At 35.1% G+C, this 19,966-nt stretch overlaps 1 protein-coding gene across 1 annotated transcript in view; it reads right to left on the bottom strand.

The window, feature by feature from the left end:
* Nucleotides 1-19,966, bottom strand: part of DEUP1 (deuterosome assembly protein 1) — a 68,587-nt gene that overhangs the window by 37,392 nt on the left and 11,229 nt on the right. Inside the window, exons 2-5 of the mRNA XM_081062602.1 lie at nucleotides 16,162-16,333; nucleotides 14,596-14,691; nucleotides 6,725-6,859; nucleotides 1,957-2,070 (exon numbers count right to left, since the gene is read on the bottom strand). Coding sequence (XP_080918728.1) covers nucleotides 1,957-2,070; nucleotides 6,725-6,859; nucleotides 14,596-14,691; nucleotides 16,162-16,333 — 517 coding nt within the window. The remainder of the gene's footprint in view (nucleotides 1-1,956; nucleotides 2,071-6,724; nucleotides 6,860-14,595; nucleotides 14,692-16,161; nucleotides 16,334-19,966) is intronic.

Here is a 19,966-nt window from a genome sequence, read left to right as displayed (position 1 = left end):
TAGACATCTCGAAGATATAAAAAAGAGGAAAATTATGGATTCAATTATACAGTCGTTGAAAATGTCTCTTTGACCAAAAATAAACAAAATAACACAAAAATAACTGGATTGTAAAAAAAGTTGTCGACACATACAACAAGGGTTAATTCCTAATGTACAAAAACTTCTACACATCAGTAAGAAAAAGACAAACAACACAAAAGAAAAAATGGGCAAAGATGATGAACAGGAAATATACAGAAGAGGAAATGAAAAAGGCTAAGAAGCATGTAGAGAGATGCTCCGTGTTACAACTAGTCAGAGAAATGCAAAGCAGATGAAGCCCATCTTACTATTAGTCCATCAAGTTGGTAAAAATCAAAATATTGATAACAATTTATGCTGGTGAGAGTATGGGTACTCTCAGCGCCTGTTCATGAATTGTAAATTACTATAACCTTTTTGGAAGTAATCTACTAGTTTATTAAAATTTTGAATGGACACATCCTCTGCCTGAACAATTAGTTCTAGAATTTTTATCTAACAAAAGAAAAGTATTAGTATTTAAAGATGCATATACAAGGGTATTTGTTTCAATATTGTAATAGCAGAAAACTGGAAGCTACCTGAATGTACATCAATAAAGAAATGATAGAAAAAATTGTGGTATATCTACCATACACTATGATACTGTGTTTCCCCAAAAATAAGATCTACCCCGAAAATAAGCCCCAGTTAAGATCGTCAGCCAGATGGATGCATTTAGTATGTTATGACGATGTTCCAGACGAAGATGACATGACTGGATTTGAATAAATGTAGATTGTTGTACATGAAACAGAAAATACGCCCTAATGCATCTTTTGGAGCAAAAATTAATATAAGATCTGGTCTTATTTTCGGGGAAACACAGTATGGTATATCTATTATATACTCTCAAATACTATGTAGAGTTAACTAGAATTTTATGTAGTAATTTGAAAGAGGATCCATGGTTTATTATTAAATGAAAAGAGCAAATTTTTAAAATGAAAAAATGTACAACTTCCACACAAATACATATTTACATATTTGTACAAACAAAAGAAAAAGTGTGTAAATACCTAACTGTTAACAGTGTTTATAGTAAATGGATAAGAATGGACTAGGGGATAAGGCTATTAATTTTACATTAGATTATTGTGTAATGTTGAATTCAGGCAACATGTATAACATAATTCAAGTAACTTAAAGAATGAAAAAAAGTACATCAAACAAAAAACGTAGTTTATTTTTACTGGCTTTAAATTCTTTCGCAAAACCTTAAAGGCATATTACAATCTGTATCCAACTTACCAGGCTTACTGCCTACTACCCCTCCCTGCCTCCCACATGAACTTCCAGCCAATTGCTTCATTTTCCATCCCCAGAATTTGCCCTTTGCCCTCTTGCCTCAGTGACTTTGCTTTTGTTACGTCCACACCTAGAACATATTCTCTCTTATCTAAAAATATATTAATTCTTCAAGGTCCAGATCCCGTCCACCCCTGCTGAAGGATGTTTCCTATCTGAGTCCAAATTTTTCTCTTACTCCTTCGACTTCTAAACGAATTTGGATCTTTTCCATTCACTTGTTATTAATTATCTGTAAATCTGTATGTGTATTTTCTCTGTGTCTAGGTTGTAAAATTATTGAGGGCAGGGACCAAGCAATCTTAGATTTTCTAAGTGACTTGCCCACAAGCATGCAAAAACATATGCTAATTCATGACATAACAATGGACACTTTTAATAGCACCATTCTTTGAGACATATAGACTAAATTCACCATTATAGATATTTAATGCGTTTGTGACTTTACCTCGTGTTGGACCTATTTTGGTTATTGTCTATTAGTTGGCATTTCTATCTGTAAAAACATTATATAGTAAATGGCACAGATACTAATATTTAACCTCTAATTTCTTCTAATTTATAGTATAGTATGAGACAATGTACCTGAAATTGATTACACTTCTCAGACAATATTTTTTGTTGAGCATCTACAGAAACCAGATGAGTCTGATATAATATCTCTTGCTTGTCCCATTCTCTTGACTTTGCTCTAAATTCCTTTTTAAAAAAGGGGAGGGACAAACATAAATTGAAAAATTATTCATTTTAAAGCATAATGAACAGGTCTTCTTTCATCTGTACATCTTCATTCTGAGAAAAAAATAAGTCCATTTTTTCCCCATTAAGAAAACAAAAAAAAGTGTCAAATCACTCATCCTGGATTTACTACTAGATATGTCTTTTAATTTTTGCTAGGAAAATATGGAATTAGTAATTTAATCCTTGTATAAAAAATTAAACATTTTATTTGTTAAAAATGTAAAAAGATTCTCTGATAACAAATACTGATTACTAATAAGGAGGTTTCAAACCACTTTTTGAATCAACTAGTACTTCCTATTTCCTGAACTAATAGCAGTTTTTTCCCACCTTTCATTCTCTACACTCAAACACCAAATGTGTTCCCTTGTTTTTTTTAGGGGATGGGGCTTGGGCTGATTTAGTGACTGTTCCTCGTGGCTTTGAATGCTACCGTCCAAGGTGAAACACAAATGAACTCATTCTAGGGAACAGAACCACCTCCGGCCTCATTTAGGCCGGACCAACTGGGGAAGTACTAACCTGGGGAAGAAGTGTTGGAACTGGCGTGATATAGCATGCTCAGTTCTTCAAGTTTTTGCTCAAGTAGTATATTCATATAGCACGATTATCTGTTCACAAATTAACATGAGGAAAAGATATGGCTTTGGGAATGCCAAAGAAAGCTTCACTGCTCCTCAGTTTTGCCTAGGGCTGGTTATTGTATCTAATCTTTCTGTCCAGGCTGTAAGCAACTTAAGGGTAAGGACTATGTATTTCATTACCTTTGTATTCCTCACCATGCCTGGAAAAGTGCCAGGCACCACTTATATTCCATAAATACACAAACAAAAGCATAGTATTAACATTTCCTAGAATTTGTGCTTGCTTTGGCAGCACATATACTAAAGTATTTCCTAGAACTTAAACATTTCTCACTACATTTTGCAAAGAAAACAAAATGGTTGGAAACAAATCTATAGCTACTAAGTCCATGACCATATATTATTGCATATAGGTACACGGCGTGAATGTATTGATGTTTCCAATCATCCATTCGGCGATGCTTGTTAAACACCCTGTGTCCACCAGGTACTGTGGAAGAAGAGAATTTGGAACTAGTTCACGATTAAAAGATATAAATTTTTTTTGTTTAATTAATTAGATAAGAAATAAATTTTGAGAGAAAAAAAATCAAGGAATATATAATAAAATAAGGTAATGTACATACAAACAAATAATCTTACAGTGTAGGTATAATATTAGTGTCACATAAAACCACACTGAGGATGTTGTGATTATCTCAGCCATCTCTAGTAATATGTTAAGTTGAAACATAGTTCATTTGGCCAGACTGATTGGTGGTGTTTTGAAGATGGCTAAAATGACTGGAAATTATGCTATGCTGGAAAATAAATATACTAACTTAGAGAATGAAAGCTACATCTTGCTTAAAATGAAAACAGGGCATTTCGTATTTTCTATAGGTATATGATGTTAAAGAATATTTGGGGAAAATTTCATTTTACAAATCCACAAGTCCCAAAATAATCAGTGAAGGAAGGCAATAAACTAGGAGGCTTTCATAATAATTAAAGGTGATGTGAATTGAGTAGTGGAAGTAAGGTTATAGAAATATGGATAGATCCCTATTAAATATATAATACCTTATGATAAATAGACTATATTTGTTAAGATAAATGGGGACAGTTCATGTAAAGTTATTGACTTTGCTTCTGATATTAAACAATTAATAAAATTAAGTACATAAAAACAAGGTCTTCAGTAATAGTGACAAATTTACAAAACTGGGATCTAATAGAAAATAGGTAACATTTCAAATCAATACAAGGTAGATAAAAAATTGCTGTTTACTTTTAATCCAGAAAGGAGTCTTTGGAGTCAAATGTGAGCAATGTTGACTTACATAGTTCGTAGCTTTCAGACAATACTAATATTTAGCTTCACCCACTCAACAACTACAATCTTGAAAATAAGTGTTTCCCAGCATGCTTTAGGAGGCAGCAGGAGAATTAACCTTAATTTCTTACAAATTGACGTTAATGCTTAATAGGTAGAAATGAGGCTAGAATGAGGCCACGCAAGGCTAGATATGTGTGTCACAGACATATCACAGCAGATGCTTGTAATAGTCCTGGCTTCTTGGTCTTACAGATGTATGGGTTTTGAGATTAGGAAACAAGCACAAAATAGCCAGTAGTTATGGGACCTAGTTATGGGGCTCTACAGAGTCCCAGAGAGCTTTATGAGGATTATTTTGTAGAGACTGACGGTGTCAGCCCAGGTTCCAGGGGGTCTGTAGAGTTGCCTAAACCTTCAGAGTAAGTTCTTCATGACTGAAAAACCTTTCTGGGTCTTTAAACTTGATAATGGGCCTAGGCCCCTAAAATTAGTTTCTCGTAGAAGCTATATTAATATATATAATCTCTCTACTAAATATTGTGAAATGGAACAAACATTTCTTTAGTGATTACTATGGACTCTACAAACCTTCACCTAAGATAGTTTTAACTTTTGTTATGAAAATTTTCATACTTACATAAAAGCAGAGAGTATAACAAACTCCCATGCATCTTTCACCCAGTTTAACTTACCATTGAGTTAGACCATTTTTATTTCACCTCTCTTCACCTTTTTTTGGTGGAGTATTTATTTTAAGGCACCTTCCAGACCTCATGTATTTTCACCTCTAAATGTTTCAGTCTGCATTTCAATACATATATATGTGTAATATAGATATGTGTGTTATATATATATATATATACATATATATATATATATTTATTTATTTATTTTTTCTTTCATAACCACAATGTCACCTATAAGATATTTTTAACCCCATTATTGGTGAAAAAATTGGAATCTGTGTAGGTTAACAACTTTCCCAAAGGTCATAGGGCAAGAAGACGAGTTAGTCAGGACAGTTTTAAATTATAAACCGTCATGTTCTTTCACTATAGCTGGCTGCTTCCCATTGCTCTATTACTATGCCTTGTGTAAATGTCCCAAAGGAAAAACATGCTTAGATATAGACTAAAACTGGAGCAGTCCATCTCTTACATATTCATTTTTCAGATGGCTCTAAGTAAAAACAGGTACATGAAATGTTTCCATAAGTATACAAATTAAACTATATCTACATAGTACGCTTATACATTTTTGCATAAATACAAACATATCAAGTCATTTTGTGACTAATTTCCACTGTAATTTCATGAGAGATTTTTTTATGTAAACATTTAGTTTCCTGAGTGTAAAATGTACACACACAAAGTGCTTAACACGAAGGCTTTTCTTTGGACAATTTATATGAATGTGGTTCTTCCACTAAATCCCATGAAAAGTTGATCAAATGGGTAATCAGCGACTTGAAGTCTGCATTTTCAGTGAAAGCACATGTGTGTTACAGTGCATATCTTTGGGTATCTTCCAAAGCCAGTCTAGTTACACACTGCAGGAGACGGGGTTATACATGGTCCATTTTCCTAGAGGGTCAACTTAGTAGTAGTAATTTTGTATTAAAAAAAATGTACATTCATTATGAGTCCAATATAAAATTTATAGGAATTAAAAACTAAAACATCAAACTTCCAACAAAGTTCTTGCAATAGGCTGGGTTTAGGTATGTAATTCAGATTTTTTTTTTTCTGCTCTTAAAAATATTTTGGAGGAGAAGTTTAAGAAGCACTGTTAATTGAAGAATAAAACTTAAAGTATAAAGCAGGACAATGACAATTAGATGGGAGGAAGGAGATAAGGGGCATTGGACAAGGGAAAGGGGACAATCTGGGCTGGAATATGAAGTGAGAGAAAGGAACAGATTACAGATTCCTAACACGTTCCTACCTGGGCGATTGGGAGGTACAGAACCATTATCCATCAACGAAGTAAAAGAAACTGAAATCATTGGCTGGGGGTAGGGAAGCTGAGATTTTGGGCTTGAGAATAATGAAAGTAACCCAGCTAAAGTTAGAGAATTGGAATTTATAGTAGAATCTACATCTGCTGTTACATGACCTGTGGCAGGAATGCTCAAGAGTACAGGGGGGGAAAATAGCTGGTTTGTTGTTTTTTTCAAGGTTGGAAAGTTAAGGGGATAAGAATAAGTGCATCCGTGACATAATAAACCTTTTAGGGACAAAGATTTAGAAGTTCTGGGTGATATGGGGTGGCTATATTGGAGTGGCATTATCTCTTTAAAGAAAAACCCTGACACTTCACACTCTGTTCTTATGAGGCTTCACTGGGATTTAAGTACTTAATAGTTAAACAGACCTTAAAGTTTTATTAGCCATTCGCTTTAATAGACCCCAGGGATGTCCTTCAAATTCACTCAACATCTGCAGTTTCTTTGAACTTTTCTTTTTTTGTGGCTCTCCAAAAATGCTGATATGTATAAAAGATGTGTAAATCAAAGTGATGTTTTAATTCACTAAGTGCCTGAAAGAAAGGTGCACTATGAAAATATATTCAATGACAAGTTGGTCTGTAATAGTGTTTGTTACCACAAATGTACATGCCATTGTGTACACTAGAGACAAATAGTCCACCTCCACCACAACACGAAAATCAATCTTAATACATATGAAGAAACTAAGAAAATATAGCTCACCTCTAACTTCTGGTTCAAATTGGTCAGTTCAAAGGGTATTTCTTCTTTGAGGTGTGGTGACTCTTGTCGTTGAAATTTATTTTGTTTCATCTGGTGTAATCTCAGTTTTTCAAAGTTATTAGTTAGTTTGGAAAACTGTAAATAATAGAGAACGCTGACATTTTACTATTACTGGTAATTTCTAATTTGACTTCACTGTAGTTCTTTGCTTGGGCACCTCTTTAAAAATTTTTTTTCCCCCAGACTTACCTTTTTTTAAAAAAAAAATTTAATTTAATTTTTAAAATTAGTTTCAGATGTACAAAACAATAGTTAGACATTTATCATTTATATCCCTCACAAAATGTAACCTCCCTCCCTCCCCCAATCTACTACCCCTCTGACATCGCATAAGCCATTACATTTCTTTAAAAATTTAAGTCATGATTACAAAATGCAGCTAAGTTAAATGTTCCAATTAGTGAAGATAGAACCAATTATTAAAACTAAATTATTGAAGTTGAACTCAATTCAGCTTTCATGTAAATTTGGGACTTCATTAACTGCACGATGATTCACTTGATATGTTGTTTTGTTCAGTTTTGTTTTAACTATATGTAGCAAAGCTCACAATTTAAAAAATAACAAGATTTTTTATTTAGTGCCATCTTGTGTTGACAATTTTAATTTCAGTCTTAATCTACAAAATAACCAGCTTATACTTTATTTAAGAAAACTGGATACTTAATTTAAAATACACACACAACATAAATGACTTATTCATGTTGATGTAAGTTGAAATAAATTTAAATATAAAAATTGATTTAATTTTTTTCTTACCAATAATTCTTTTTACAACTTAGATTCTGTATTATAATTATTTTTGTTTCTTGTTCTATCTTCAAATACTAGATTAAAAGCAGCATAGTCTATCAACATCTGTGAGGACATTTCACATAACTGTTTACGAAAGCTTTTACTTTTTATTTTTAAATAATTATAGATCCACAGGAAGTTACAAAGATATTGCAGACAGATTCTGAATCAGCTTCACTCAGTTTTTCCCAGTATTTACATTTTAATGAACTATGGTACAGTGTCCAACCCAGGAAATGGACATGGGTACAATATATGTGTATAGTTCTATGCCATTTTATCATGTGTGTAGATTTGTGTGACCACAACCACGATCAAGATACAGAACCATTCCATCACCACAAAGATCTCCTTGATGCCTTTGTAGAGACACTCTCCCCCTGTAACCCCTGACCCCGAATCCTGGGCAACCATTAATTTGTTTTCCATCTCTATATTTTGTCATTTCAAGAATGTTATAAAATGAATCAAATAAAATATGACCTTTTGAGATTGACTTTTTTCACACTGCATCATACCCTTGAGATGCATGCACATATCAATAGTCATTCCATTTTATTGCTCAATCTTATTCCATGGAATAGATGTCCACAGTTTGCTTGACCAGTCACATATTGACGCATTTTGGTTATTTCCAGATTTTGGCTATTACAAATAAAGCGATGGATTACTGTGTCTAATTTATCTGATATCAATGTAGTCACTTCTGCTTTCCTTTTTCGTTCTCATATAATGTTTAAAATTGAGATATAATTCACCTACCATAAAATTTACCCTTTATACAATCCATTGTGTTTTAATATATTCACGAAGTTGTGCAACCATTACACTATCTAATTTCAGAATATTTTCATCACTGAAAAAAGAAATGCCATACGTAGTAATAGTGACTACACATTTCCTCCTTCCCTAAATCCCTGGCAACTACTAAAATCTTTCTTTCTATTGATTTCCCTATTCTGATCATTTCATATTAACGGAATCATACAATATATAGTTGTTTGTGTCTGGCTTCTTTCACTTAGCATAATGCTTTCAAGGTTCATTCATATTGTGACATGGGTCAATACTTCATTCCTTTTTATGGCTGAATAATATTCCATTGCATGGATATACCACATTGTTTATCCATTCAACAATTTACGGACATTTGGGTTGTTTCCACTTTTTGGGTATTATGAAAAATGCTGCTATGAACATTGGTATACAAGTTTTTGTGTGGATATATATTTTTATTCCTTGGGTATATATGTAGGAATAGAATTGCTGGGTCATATGGAGACTCCAAGTTTAACTTTTTAAGGAACTTCCAAACTGTTTTCCAAAATGGCTGTACCATTTCCCATTCCCACTGGTGATGTACAAGGCTCCGATTTCTTCATATCCTTACCAACACTTGCTATTATCCATCTTTTTGATGATAGCTATCCTAGTGGGTGTGAAGGGGTATCTCCTTACGGTTTCGGTTTGCATTTCCCTAACAACTAATGATGTTAAGCACTTTTTCATGTGTGTATTGGCCATTTGTATATCTTATTTGTAGAAATGTATATTCATATTTTTGCCCATTTTTAAGTTTGCTCATTTGTCTTTGTATTGTTGTCTAGTAAGTTATTTTTAAATTATGGATACTAGTCGCTTATCAGATATATGATTTGTAAATATTTTCTTTCATTTTGTGGGTTGTCTTTTTACTTTCTTGATGGTGTCTTTTGAAGCACAAGTTTTTCAATTTTGATAAAGTCAAATTTATCTAATTTTTCTTGTGCTTTTGGTGCCAAATCTAAAAAACCATTGCCTAATCCAAAGTCACAAAGATTTACTCCTATGTTTTCTTCTAAGAGTTTTACAGATTTACTTTTTACACTTAGGTCTTTGAACCATTTTGAGTTAATTGTTGTCTATGGTTTAGGTAAGGGTCCAACTTAGTTGTTTTGTATATGGATATTCAGTTATCCCTTCACTGTACATGGAAAAGATTGTTCTTCCCTACTGAATTATCTTGGCACCACCTTGCTTTCTTTTGATTAATATTTGCTTTTTTAAAATATATTTGCTTTCAACTTACATATATAATTGTATTTGAAATGAGTTTTTGGAGCAGAGTATATAGTTGTGTCATATTTTTTTATTTACTCTGTCACGCTTCATTTTAGACCATTTCCATTTAATGTAATTATTTATATGTTAGTGCATAAGTCTGACTTTTGTTTTTGTTTTCTGTTTGTTGTCCAGTTTTTGGTTTCTCTGTTTTAGTTTTCTTGTCTTCTTCTGGGTTATTTGAACATTTTTTAGAATTCCATTTTGATTCATCTGTAGTGTTTTGAATGTATCTTTTTGTATAGTTTCTTAGTTGTTACTTTAGGTGTTATGTCATGTATACATAAGTTATTACTTAAGTTATGCTAAGTATTACTTAGTATACACATAACTTATTACTAATATAATAAAGTGAATTATAGAAATCTTACTTCTCTTTATGTCCCTTTACCCTGACCTATTTATGCATTATTGTCTTCAAGTATTTTCTCATTAAACATTGTTTTAATTTTTGTTCCAGCTGTCAAACAATTTATAAAACTCAAGAGAAGGAAGTTTTTAATTTTTCCAGTGTTTTACTTCCCTCCTGATATTTCAAGATTCTTTCTCTAATGTTTCCTTTCTGCTAACAAAACTTCCATTAGCCATTCCTTTACTCGTAGTGCAGGTCTATTCATGACGAATTCTGTTTTCCTTCACTTGAGAATGTCTCGATTTCCCCTTCATTCTTAGACGTAGAATTCCTGGACATAGAATTCTGGGTTGACATTTCTGTGCTTTCAGTAACTGAAAAATGTTCCACTTCCTTCTGGCCTCCACGCTTTCAGATGAGAAATGTTATTTCTCTCTTGCTGCTTCTAGGATTGTTTTCTTTTAGTTTTCAGAACATTGACTAATATGTGTCTTGGTGTAGATTTCTTTGGGTTTATCATGGTTGAGTTTCACTCAGCTTCTTGAAGCTGTAGATTTACATCTTTTGCCAAGTTTTGAAATTTTTCAGCCATTATTTCTTTGAATACTTTTTCAGTCTCGTCCTCTTCTCCTCTCACTCTGGGACTCTGATGACACAAATTTTCAATTGTTTCTTATAATACTACATGTCCCTGAGGTTCACTTTCATTTAGTTGATTTCTCTATCTTGTTCAGATTGGGTAGTTTCCATTTGGCTATCTCCAAGTTTACTAATAGTTTTCGCTATCCTCTCCATTCTGCTTTTGAGCCCATGCATTGAATTATTTTTTAGTTCCGTTGTGGTATTTTTCATTCATGAAATTTCTAATTGGTTCTTTATAGTTTTATTTCTTTGCTAAACTTTCTAATTTTTCATTTGTTTCTTGTATGTTTGTAATTGCTCATTGAAGCATTTTTGTAACAGTTGCTTTTAAATCCTTGTCAGATAATTCTGAAATCTGTATCAACCTGTCATTGGTATCACTTACTGTCTTTTCTCATTCAAGTTGAAATCTTCCTGGTTCTTGGTATGATAGGTGATTTTTTATTTATTTATACCTGGACATTTTGAAGTACTGTGTTATGAGACTCTGGATTTTATTTAAATATTGTGTTTTAGCAGTCCTTCTGATAACATTACAGCAGGGAAAATGGAATGTCGCCTTATTACTGCCAGGGGGTAGTGGAAGTCCAGGTGCTGGCCTCAGTTGGTAACCCAGGAAAGTCTTCCTTATTATTGCTGAGTTGGAGTAGGAGTCCAGACTCCCTACAAGTCTCTTACTAGCACCACTATGATTGGAGAATCATAGATGCCTTGTCACTGCTTCTCACATAGCCTTCAGTGATCCTGTATGAGGGTGAGTGGCCTTGTTACCACTGAGGGTGGTAAAGGTCCTGACTCCTCATTGGGCTTCTCGATACCATTCCAGAGAGGAGGGGGAGGGGTGCCTCATCACCACCAGATAAACATGGAAGTCCAGGCTCTCCACATGGTCTCCGCTGACACTATGGGTTGGGGAGGGCCTTGTTAATGCCCAGTGGTAATGTAAGTCCTGACTCTTCACTCAGTCTTCTCTGACACCACCCAAGCAGGGGAGCCTGGGCTACCTCATTATAGCCTGGTGAGGATGGAAATGTAGGCTCTCCACTCAGCCTCTGCTGGTAGGGTGAGTTTGGGGCTATAGTCTTTTTCTGTGCTGGAGAAGTGCAACTGTTATCTAAAAGTGTTTAATTTTGCTAGGCTGTCTTTTTCCTGGTCTTTTGGTTGCAAAGAGCAGATTATCTTTGGGGCTCTTTTTGTTTGTTTGTTTGTGCCCACTGGGGTTTTTGGATTGCTGGATTCTCTGTTACCCAGTCTGGGACATAAAAGGCAAAAAGAAATCCCAGGGACTTCACCACCATGTCATTTCTTAGGTTCCAAGTTCCTAGTTGGTCTGTCTCTTCTCTCCACTTCTCAGAGTCTTCTTATATTGTTTTTATAAGTAATGTCCAGCATTTCTAATTTCATTTAGCAGGAGGAATACATCTACTCCATTTCCACTACTCCAAGTGGAAATCTCAAATATATATCTATATCATTTATATATATATATATCTATCTGTCTATCTATCTATCTATCTATCTATCTATCTATCTATCTATCTATCAATTTAGTTTTGTAATGGTTAGAAGGAAAAGAAAATACCCCCTTTTAGAAAATAAAGCAATTTTTACAAGAAAGCTTTGAAAGAGTTGAGTTATTCAAGGCAGAGTGTGGTAAAGTGATCCTTAAGATAGTTTAAGAACATGAAATTGTTAATAAACCTGGAATTTCAAAGAAGGAAGCAGTACAAGGTGTGATCAAACAATATGGTGAATGTTTAAATAAAAAAAATTGTTACGGTAAAAGACATATTGTCATTAATCCCCCTCAAAATATTCCCCCTTGCTTTAAACACATGTATCCCATCATTCTTGCCACTTTCTGAAGCAGTTCTGGAAGTCCTCTTTCCTGAGTGTCTTTAGTTGTGCTGTCATGGCTGCCTCGATGTCCTGAATCATTTTGACTTTGGGGAAGAGCTAGAAGTTGCACAATGCCAGATCTGGTAAATAAGGTGGATGAGGACACACTGTAATGTTTTTATTTGACAGAAATGTGTCTTTTACTGTAATAAATCTTTTAAATTTAAACATTAACCGTACTTTTTGATCACACCTCATAGAGTGAGCTAGCAGCAACAAAAGTATATTTGCCACAAGACAGCATTTTCTGTTTAGAAAAAGCAATATTGCTAGCTATTACGCAAACCCAGTCAAGTGCTTTTTTTCTCTGTGTCTTTTTACCTTCTTCCCTCTTTTTTTCTCTCTGCTTTCTTTCCCTAATTCTCTTCTTTCCTCTCTTGTAACCAGGGAGGAAAAGAGAAGCAGAAAACGGCAGTGGACGCAGATGGCTGTTCTCTCAACAATAATGTAGTGTTTCCAAGGTATATTCTATGAAACACCTGTTTACAGTGTTTACATTATAACACTGCACTACAGGATTAGTAGGTTGTACTTTAAAAAGTAAAAAAGGGTTCCATGGTCAAATATGTTTGGAAAATGATAGATTAAAAAAGCTAAATGTATTTGTTTAAAGCAGGACTTCTCACAGCCTTTAATAATATCCGTTGTGAATATCCAAGAACAGAGAAGGAGTAAACAGCATTTCCTAAACTCTCAGTATTAGTGTTTCACAGAACAAATTTCTGTGAAATTGCCATAAAGATATTAGTTGGTTAGCCAGCAGCCAGGCAAAGCATCAAATGGCAAGGATTCATATATTAAATGATGGCTCAAGGCCTATAAAGAAGGCTCCAAACTTTTTAACAGGAATACCCTCTGCCACCCCGAGAAATGAAAGATTTGATACACAGTGACGGAACTAGTTAAATATAATTTAGAGATGGTACTTAACTTCTATCTAAATTTTTATATATTTTCACTTATTCCAGATCACGATCTCTCTGTTTATCATGAACAGTTGTAGTGACTTAGCATTTATATTGCAATTTTAGAGCTTTATCTTTAAAGAAAAAGCAAGGTTTATTGACTTGTTAAATGCTTTGGGTCTTAGCAAGGAAAAACCATATAAAATTTTATAATTCAAGCTGCCCTCTAGTGGTAGCTATTTAAATTGCAGGCAAAATTTCTAGGAAGACTTAAAAGAGGTAGTCTTCTAAGGTCATACCTATTAGGTGGCATCACGTGTTTCATATTCCAATATTAATGGCTGGTCACCTCCCTAAAAAGGTCCTTAAGGAGGAGCATTAATTACTTTTAACTATATTATCATTTATGAAATCCTTGTACTCCAAAGAAGCTGGTTGTAAAGTAGAATTTCATAATCAAGTCATATTTTCCCATTGATTCATTTACTAAGTTAAGCAAGGATCTATCACCTACTAGACCTGAGATACTCAGATGATTATTGTCCTTGTGTTATCTGTGTAAGGGAGAGAAGACTTTTTGTTTGCCAGCACAGTGGAGAAATACAGGGATAAATAAGAAATAAATCACTATCCCTCTTATCACACATACAGAGCTCAATCATTTAGGAAACAGCCTACTAGTAGCAAAGTAATAAAGACCGGTTTTGTTCTGTTAATGATCTATTTTGCAATAGCAAACATCCACATTTTAAATGGCCATAGAAGGAAGGACTTCCCCATTAGGGAGTAATGACTATAAAATACTAATTTTGTTTTGTTGTTGTTCACATAGCTAATTATTATCACATAATTAATCAACAAGTAACTTGATAAATAGACAGCTATTAGTGTAAGCACTGTGCTAACGGTTAATGGGATACAGAGCTGACAATCTAGTCAAAGACAAAATCAATACATATAAAATAATGAAAGACAGGGCCACACATATTACCTGTAGTTAAAATACAAGAACTTCTGCTTGTATTAAAAACAATTCATTTGAATAAAACTAAGACAATTTTATAGGTCAAATATGCATAGCAAAATGTGTGATACTAAATTGTAATAAGTCTCCTTACTTGAGCTTTTAGGGTTTGTAGTTGTCCTTCATAATTCTGAGTCATTGCTAAATTACATTTTTCCAGACTGTCCAACTTCTGTCTAAGTAACCCCACCTGCATTAAGAATAAAATTTAATTTTGATTTTGCTAAATTTTTCTTGACAAAATCAGAAACAATGTACAAAAGAGGGGTACAATGCAAACAAAGCTGCTGAACCAACCAAGAATACATATTTGTCCTGCACTTTTGAAAAGAGCTATTAATAATTAAATTCACAAAAAACAAACATTGCTAGTACTACCCTACTGGGTACACATGAGGACAGCACAGGATGGATGTTTGACAGAAGATCCTTATCACCATCACATTTTAAATTTAGGTTTAGAATGGACTTTGTGTTATCCTTTGAGGAGGCTGATGTCATCGTTACTGGAGCAGCATCTCTACTGACACACTAGCTTTTATTTTAAACCCCACTGCCTTTGTTGGGAGCTCTGCTTTGGTGAGACAATGGAATCATTGTTACATTTTTATAGGCACTAACATATCAAAAAGGAAAACAACGTCTAAGAGGAATTCTTGGGGATTTGGCTTACTCAATTTGTCTGCTTAAAAAGCAGGTGAAGCACCTGTTTCCACATCTGTGCCATTACAGGTATGGAAGTGAGAGACTAGCCCCTTGCGTATCTCAGGTCTGATGACCCATCTGTACCGTGAAGGGAACCGCAGGCCAATAAGGAAGTGGACTATGACAGACAATAACAGTTAACTACGCCAAAAACTAAGTTCCATTGAGAGGCCAATAAAGGTAGAAAAACGGTGCTGAATATGTGGACTGATGATGTTTTAGTATGTGATTAATAAACATATCTTGTCTGCTTTGCCCAAAAGAAAAATTCACAGACACAAGTCTAGCTAAAGCATACGGTTTCCCTGAACTCCTCTGCAGGCCTGAGAGCACTCACACATTTTTCTACAATCACCAGCTCAGCCCTAGGCAGCCTCCCAGGGGCCAAGGGCGTGCCTCCTGAATGGGTGCCCAAGTACACACACACACACACACACACACACACACACACACACACACACACACACTCTTCACCAAACACTTCTCTCCTTTGTCCTACAATCACGTCTTGACATTTCACTTCCTTCAGGAAATATTTTTCTAGTAGATTAGAAAAATGCAAATGTTTTTGAACTCTGCCTTGTCCAAAGACCCAGCTTTGACAACTCGGCACTTATTTGTTTCTACAGCAGCAAAAGCACTGACATCTTTGCTTGCAAACAGTATTTGTTTCACAACAATGTATTGACTGTCTGTTTACTGTTCTAGAGGGCATGGATACTATATGTCAGTCTGAATTAGCAGATTTTTATGGGTTTAGGCTCTGTCACTTATGTTGATAGAACACATTCAGTGCACTGTGACAGAATTTCAAGCAATAATTGCTATTGCTGATGCCTGATAAAAAACTATGCTAGTGAAAAATGTATTCTGATAGACTAACTACTAGTTATCCCAGTCTGAGGAATTACACATAGTGACACATATTACATTTATTGACACATATGTTCAGTACCTCTTGACCTTTCTGATCCAAACACGTTTGTGCATTTGCCAGCTCTCGATCCCGGAGATCTAATCTTGTCTCCAAAGCCCGCATCTTCCTTTCCCAGTCCAGTTTTTTATTGCTTACCATGATGTCAATTTGTTCCATTAATTCCTGAAGTTCGGCCTCACAAGGAGAAGCTCTGTCAGTTGTAGAAAAGTAAAATCCATTTTGAAAGAGTGAAAATGTGAGGACAAGAAAAATTATTCTATTGCTCTGAATGGATCATTTCCTCAAGTTGTTCAATTATTTAGATAGAAAGAAGTCTGAGAGCTAGAGGTTCATTTTTTAATTAAAACTAAAAGCTAATTTCAGAGCTAACAGTGTGTGTACATTAAACTTTTTAAAATGAAGTTTTCTAAAGTACAGTTGCTGTCATATATAATGCAATCCACTGATGAAGTAACTGCCCTCCCTCCATTCTCTGTTTAGTGCAGGAGGTAGCGTGTGGGTCTCCCCCACCCCAAAACTTTCACATAGACTAGGGAGTGCTACCATGAAAACATTGTGTGAATTATGTCAGAAATAAGGTTGCAATAAATGTTAGCTAAAAAATAAAATCCATCCATCAATCAAAAAATAACATAACATTTTTTAGAGTGGACTAATTCTAAGAAAAATTCTAATGATAAAAAATGGTTCAATGCTCTTCTGTGTAAATAGACTTATACCTACGTCTATCATAACTTGAGGAGGCATGGACAGCAGGCAAACTGGGACTTCAGTCGTGCCTGTCAGGGAGGGAAGAGCAAGACCGGTCTCCGTGGGACCAGATTCAAGGGTACAAGTCTGATCCTCTCCAAGAGGAACTTGGCATGATGTGGCTGCTGTCCGTTTGGAAGGAATCTGATCAGGCAGTTATGGGCAGATAATGTCAATCTTTAGACAATGGGGATACTATTAGTCAGTTAAGTGGCAGTATCGTGGGTCTCTGAGGGTCTCTTGTACTTGAAACAAAACCCTTGGTAATAGCTAGAATTATAGAGACTGAGAGAAGTGAGAAGAGAGATTTCTGGGTACTCCAAGCGCTGTGTTCTCCTTCAGAGAAACTGAGGCATTCTCCAGGGACCTGGCACAGGTCAGTCATTTAGACTGGATAAGCAGATGATGTTGAAGGCTCAGGCTGCAGCCTAAGGAGCAGGCACATGTCCAGATTAGAAAAGCAAATGATTTCAGTATCTATTCAAGGATGGGGATGGAGCTTCTAATATATTTGTGTAGCTGGAAGACAGGAGAAGAGGCAGGTGCAAAATGACGTTTCTTTCATTTAGTTTCGCAAAACCAGAACTTGAGGGCTAATTAAGGATCATTTAGCATTTTGAAAAACTGCAGCCCAGTGAGTTCAAAGTCATACACTAATCAGTGGAAGAGCCAGAACTAGATTGTAAGCAGCTGCTTCCCGTCTTAAGCTCCTTTGTGTATATCACACAGCAGAAAACATGGTATTTTGAATAAGAACTTGCTTGAAATATATAGTACAAATTAGCTCCGTTACAATAGGGTTAGAAATAGGTATTAAAACCCAAAGAATTCAGAATTTTCAGAATCACTTTCTAAAATACCCAGAGTCAACCTGAACAAGGGATGTCCTCTTGAAGGGTTTATTCAACAGCAGAGAGGTTTTAAGTACAAAGTGCCATTCTGAAGTCTTCTGGCATTCCTGAGCTAAGGCCCAAAGGCTCTCAGTTTTTACTTAAAAACTAAAACAAATCTGAGGAAAAGAAGTATTAACTCCTCTATAAATAACTCGATTGAATTCTATTAATAATGGGAGTTTTGATGCGGGCAAAAACAACAGAACAAAAAGAATAGTTTTCATTTCTTTGTCATGTTCTTTTGTTTTCAGTTTGATATCCCACCTATCAGTGAAATCATATGGTTCTCGACTTTTTCTGTCTGACTTATTTCGCTTAGCGTAATAATCTCAAGATCCATCCACGTTGTCACAAATGGTCCTATTCCATCTTTTCTTATGGCAGAATAGTATACACACAATGTGATATATAGACGATGTAATACAGAATTGTACACCTGAAATCTATGTGACTTTGCTAACCATTGTCACCCCAATACACTTTAATTTAAAAAGAAAGAATACTTTTTATACCATTTCCTTTTTTATAACAACATGATTTACCCTTTACTGTAAATGCATTTTGTCTATTTTTTCTGCTAGTGTAACATCTGAAAGAAAAGGACTCTATCCGTCTGGTTCATGACTATTACCCCACAGCTCAGCATAGTGCCCCAGCGTATATTAAAAGCTCAATAAATCCTTGAAAAATGAACAAATGAGTTCTTTTTATCACTATCTTCTTGGCATGCAGGAATGCACCATGCTAATAGAATTAAAATATAAGCCTAAAGTAGAGTGTGGTGTAATGTAATCTACACAATCAACATTGTTAAATAAATGAACGAATGGTTCATTTCTTCATTATGACTGCGCTATCCAAAAGTTAGGATATTAGACTCTTGCGGTGGAAGGACTTTTACAAGTCATCTAGTGCAACGACCCATCCTGTGTCTGCATATCTTCCACAGATGTTTCTTAAGAGAATCATCTATTATACCACACTGATTTAGGACACAGCCCAAGATTCTGCATCAGTAACAAACACATCAAGTGATTCTGGTGCATGTCGAGGTGTTGCATTATCGCTCCCATGAGGTCATCCAGCCTAGATCTGAGTTCTTCCTTTAGCAGGTAACCACTGTCTAGATTGTATCTAGACAGCAATGAGTTTTTAAAAGTTATTACTTATATTGAAAACGTTTTTCATCTAGTGGACTTAATTTGATCCATTAGGACCATTCAGAACACATGGTTTTTCAATACGGTCGACCTTAAAAGTACTTGACTACAGTTATCAATATGTCGAATACAGTTATCAGTATACCTTAGATTCTTTTGAGTCCTCTCTTCCCAGTGTTCAATATTGGAGACTGAACATACAGACAGACAGTAGCCAGAACACGTGATAATAAACTGACCTATAACCTCTACAGTGGTAGTACTAGAATGGTCAGGACTTGGTCAATGACTGATAGCTTCCTTCATTTTGACTTCTACTTCCAACTCAGGGCCATCTGGAGAAAGCCAAATATGCTCTCCCAAGTAATCACATAGAATGCCACGCGTCTAGTAGTCAGCCTACCTCCAGCTTCTCTGTGCCAACAGCCTCCAATTAGAGCACACCTGAAGCCTTGTCTTCTGTTCCCTATGGAGCTTTTTCACTCTTCTTCCTGCCTGCGCCTTTGCCAAATGCAAGTGATGGTTGCTGACTTCCTTGCTATAGCCAGCTCTGAATAAATAGGCTTCAATTTTTCTCATTGGGATGGTCTTTGTTTATTTCCACAAGCATCTTTATTTCCTTCAGTTGCTCATAGAGGCTTTTTTTTCTCTCTCTACCACTTACTACCTAGTATATTGCCTGGAAAACACTAGATACTTAATATACATTTGTTGAATGAATGAAAAAAATGAATGACTATGGCAAGATTTTCAGACCCTTCGTAACCCTGATGGCTCTCCTCTGTACAAGTTCCTGTTTGTTGATTTCCTCCTTGAAATGTACCACTCAGGATTTTAATATTGAACACCATAGGTATGGCCTAATCAGCTTGGAGAGGGACTCTCACATCCTTTGTTTTAGGTGCTCTATACTTTTATTCAAGCAGATAAAGATCACCTTCACTTTGAATTGGGGAGGGGGAAGGGCAAAGCATTGTTTCAAGGTGAGTTTATTCTGGTCTAAGCACCTTATTTCTTTTT

Source organism: Rhinolophus hipposideros, assembly GCF_964194185.1.
Source record: "Rhinolophus hipposideros genome assembly, chromosome: 10".
Taxonomy (NCBI): Eukaryota; Metazoa; Chordata; class Mammalia; order Chiroptera; family Rhinolophidae; genus Rhinolophus; species Rhinolophus hipposideros.
This window is presented reverse-complemented; position numbering and strand designations above follow the sequence as displayed.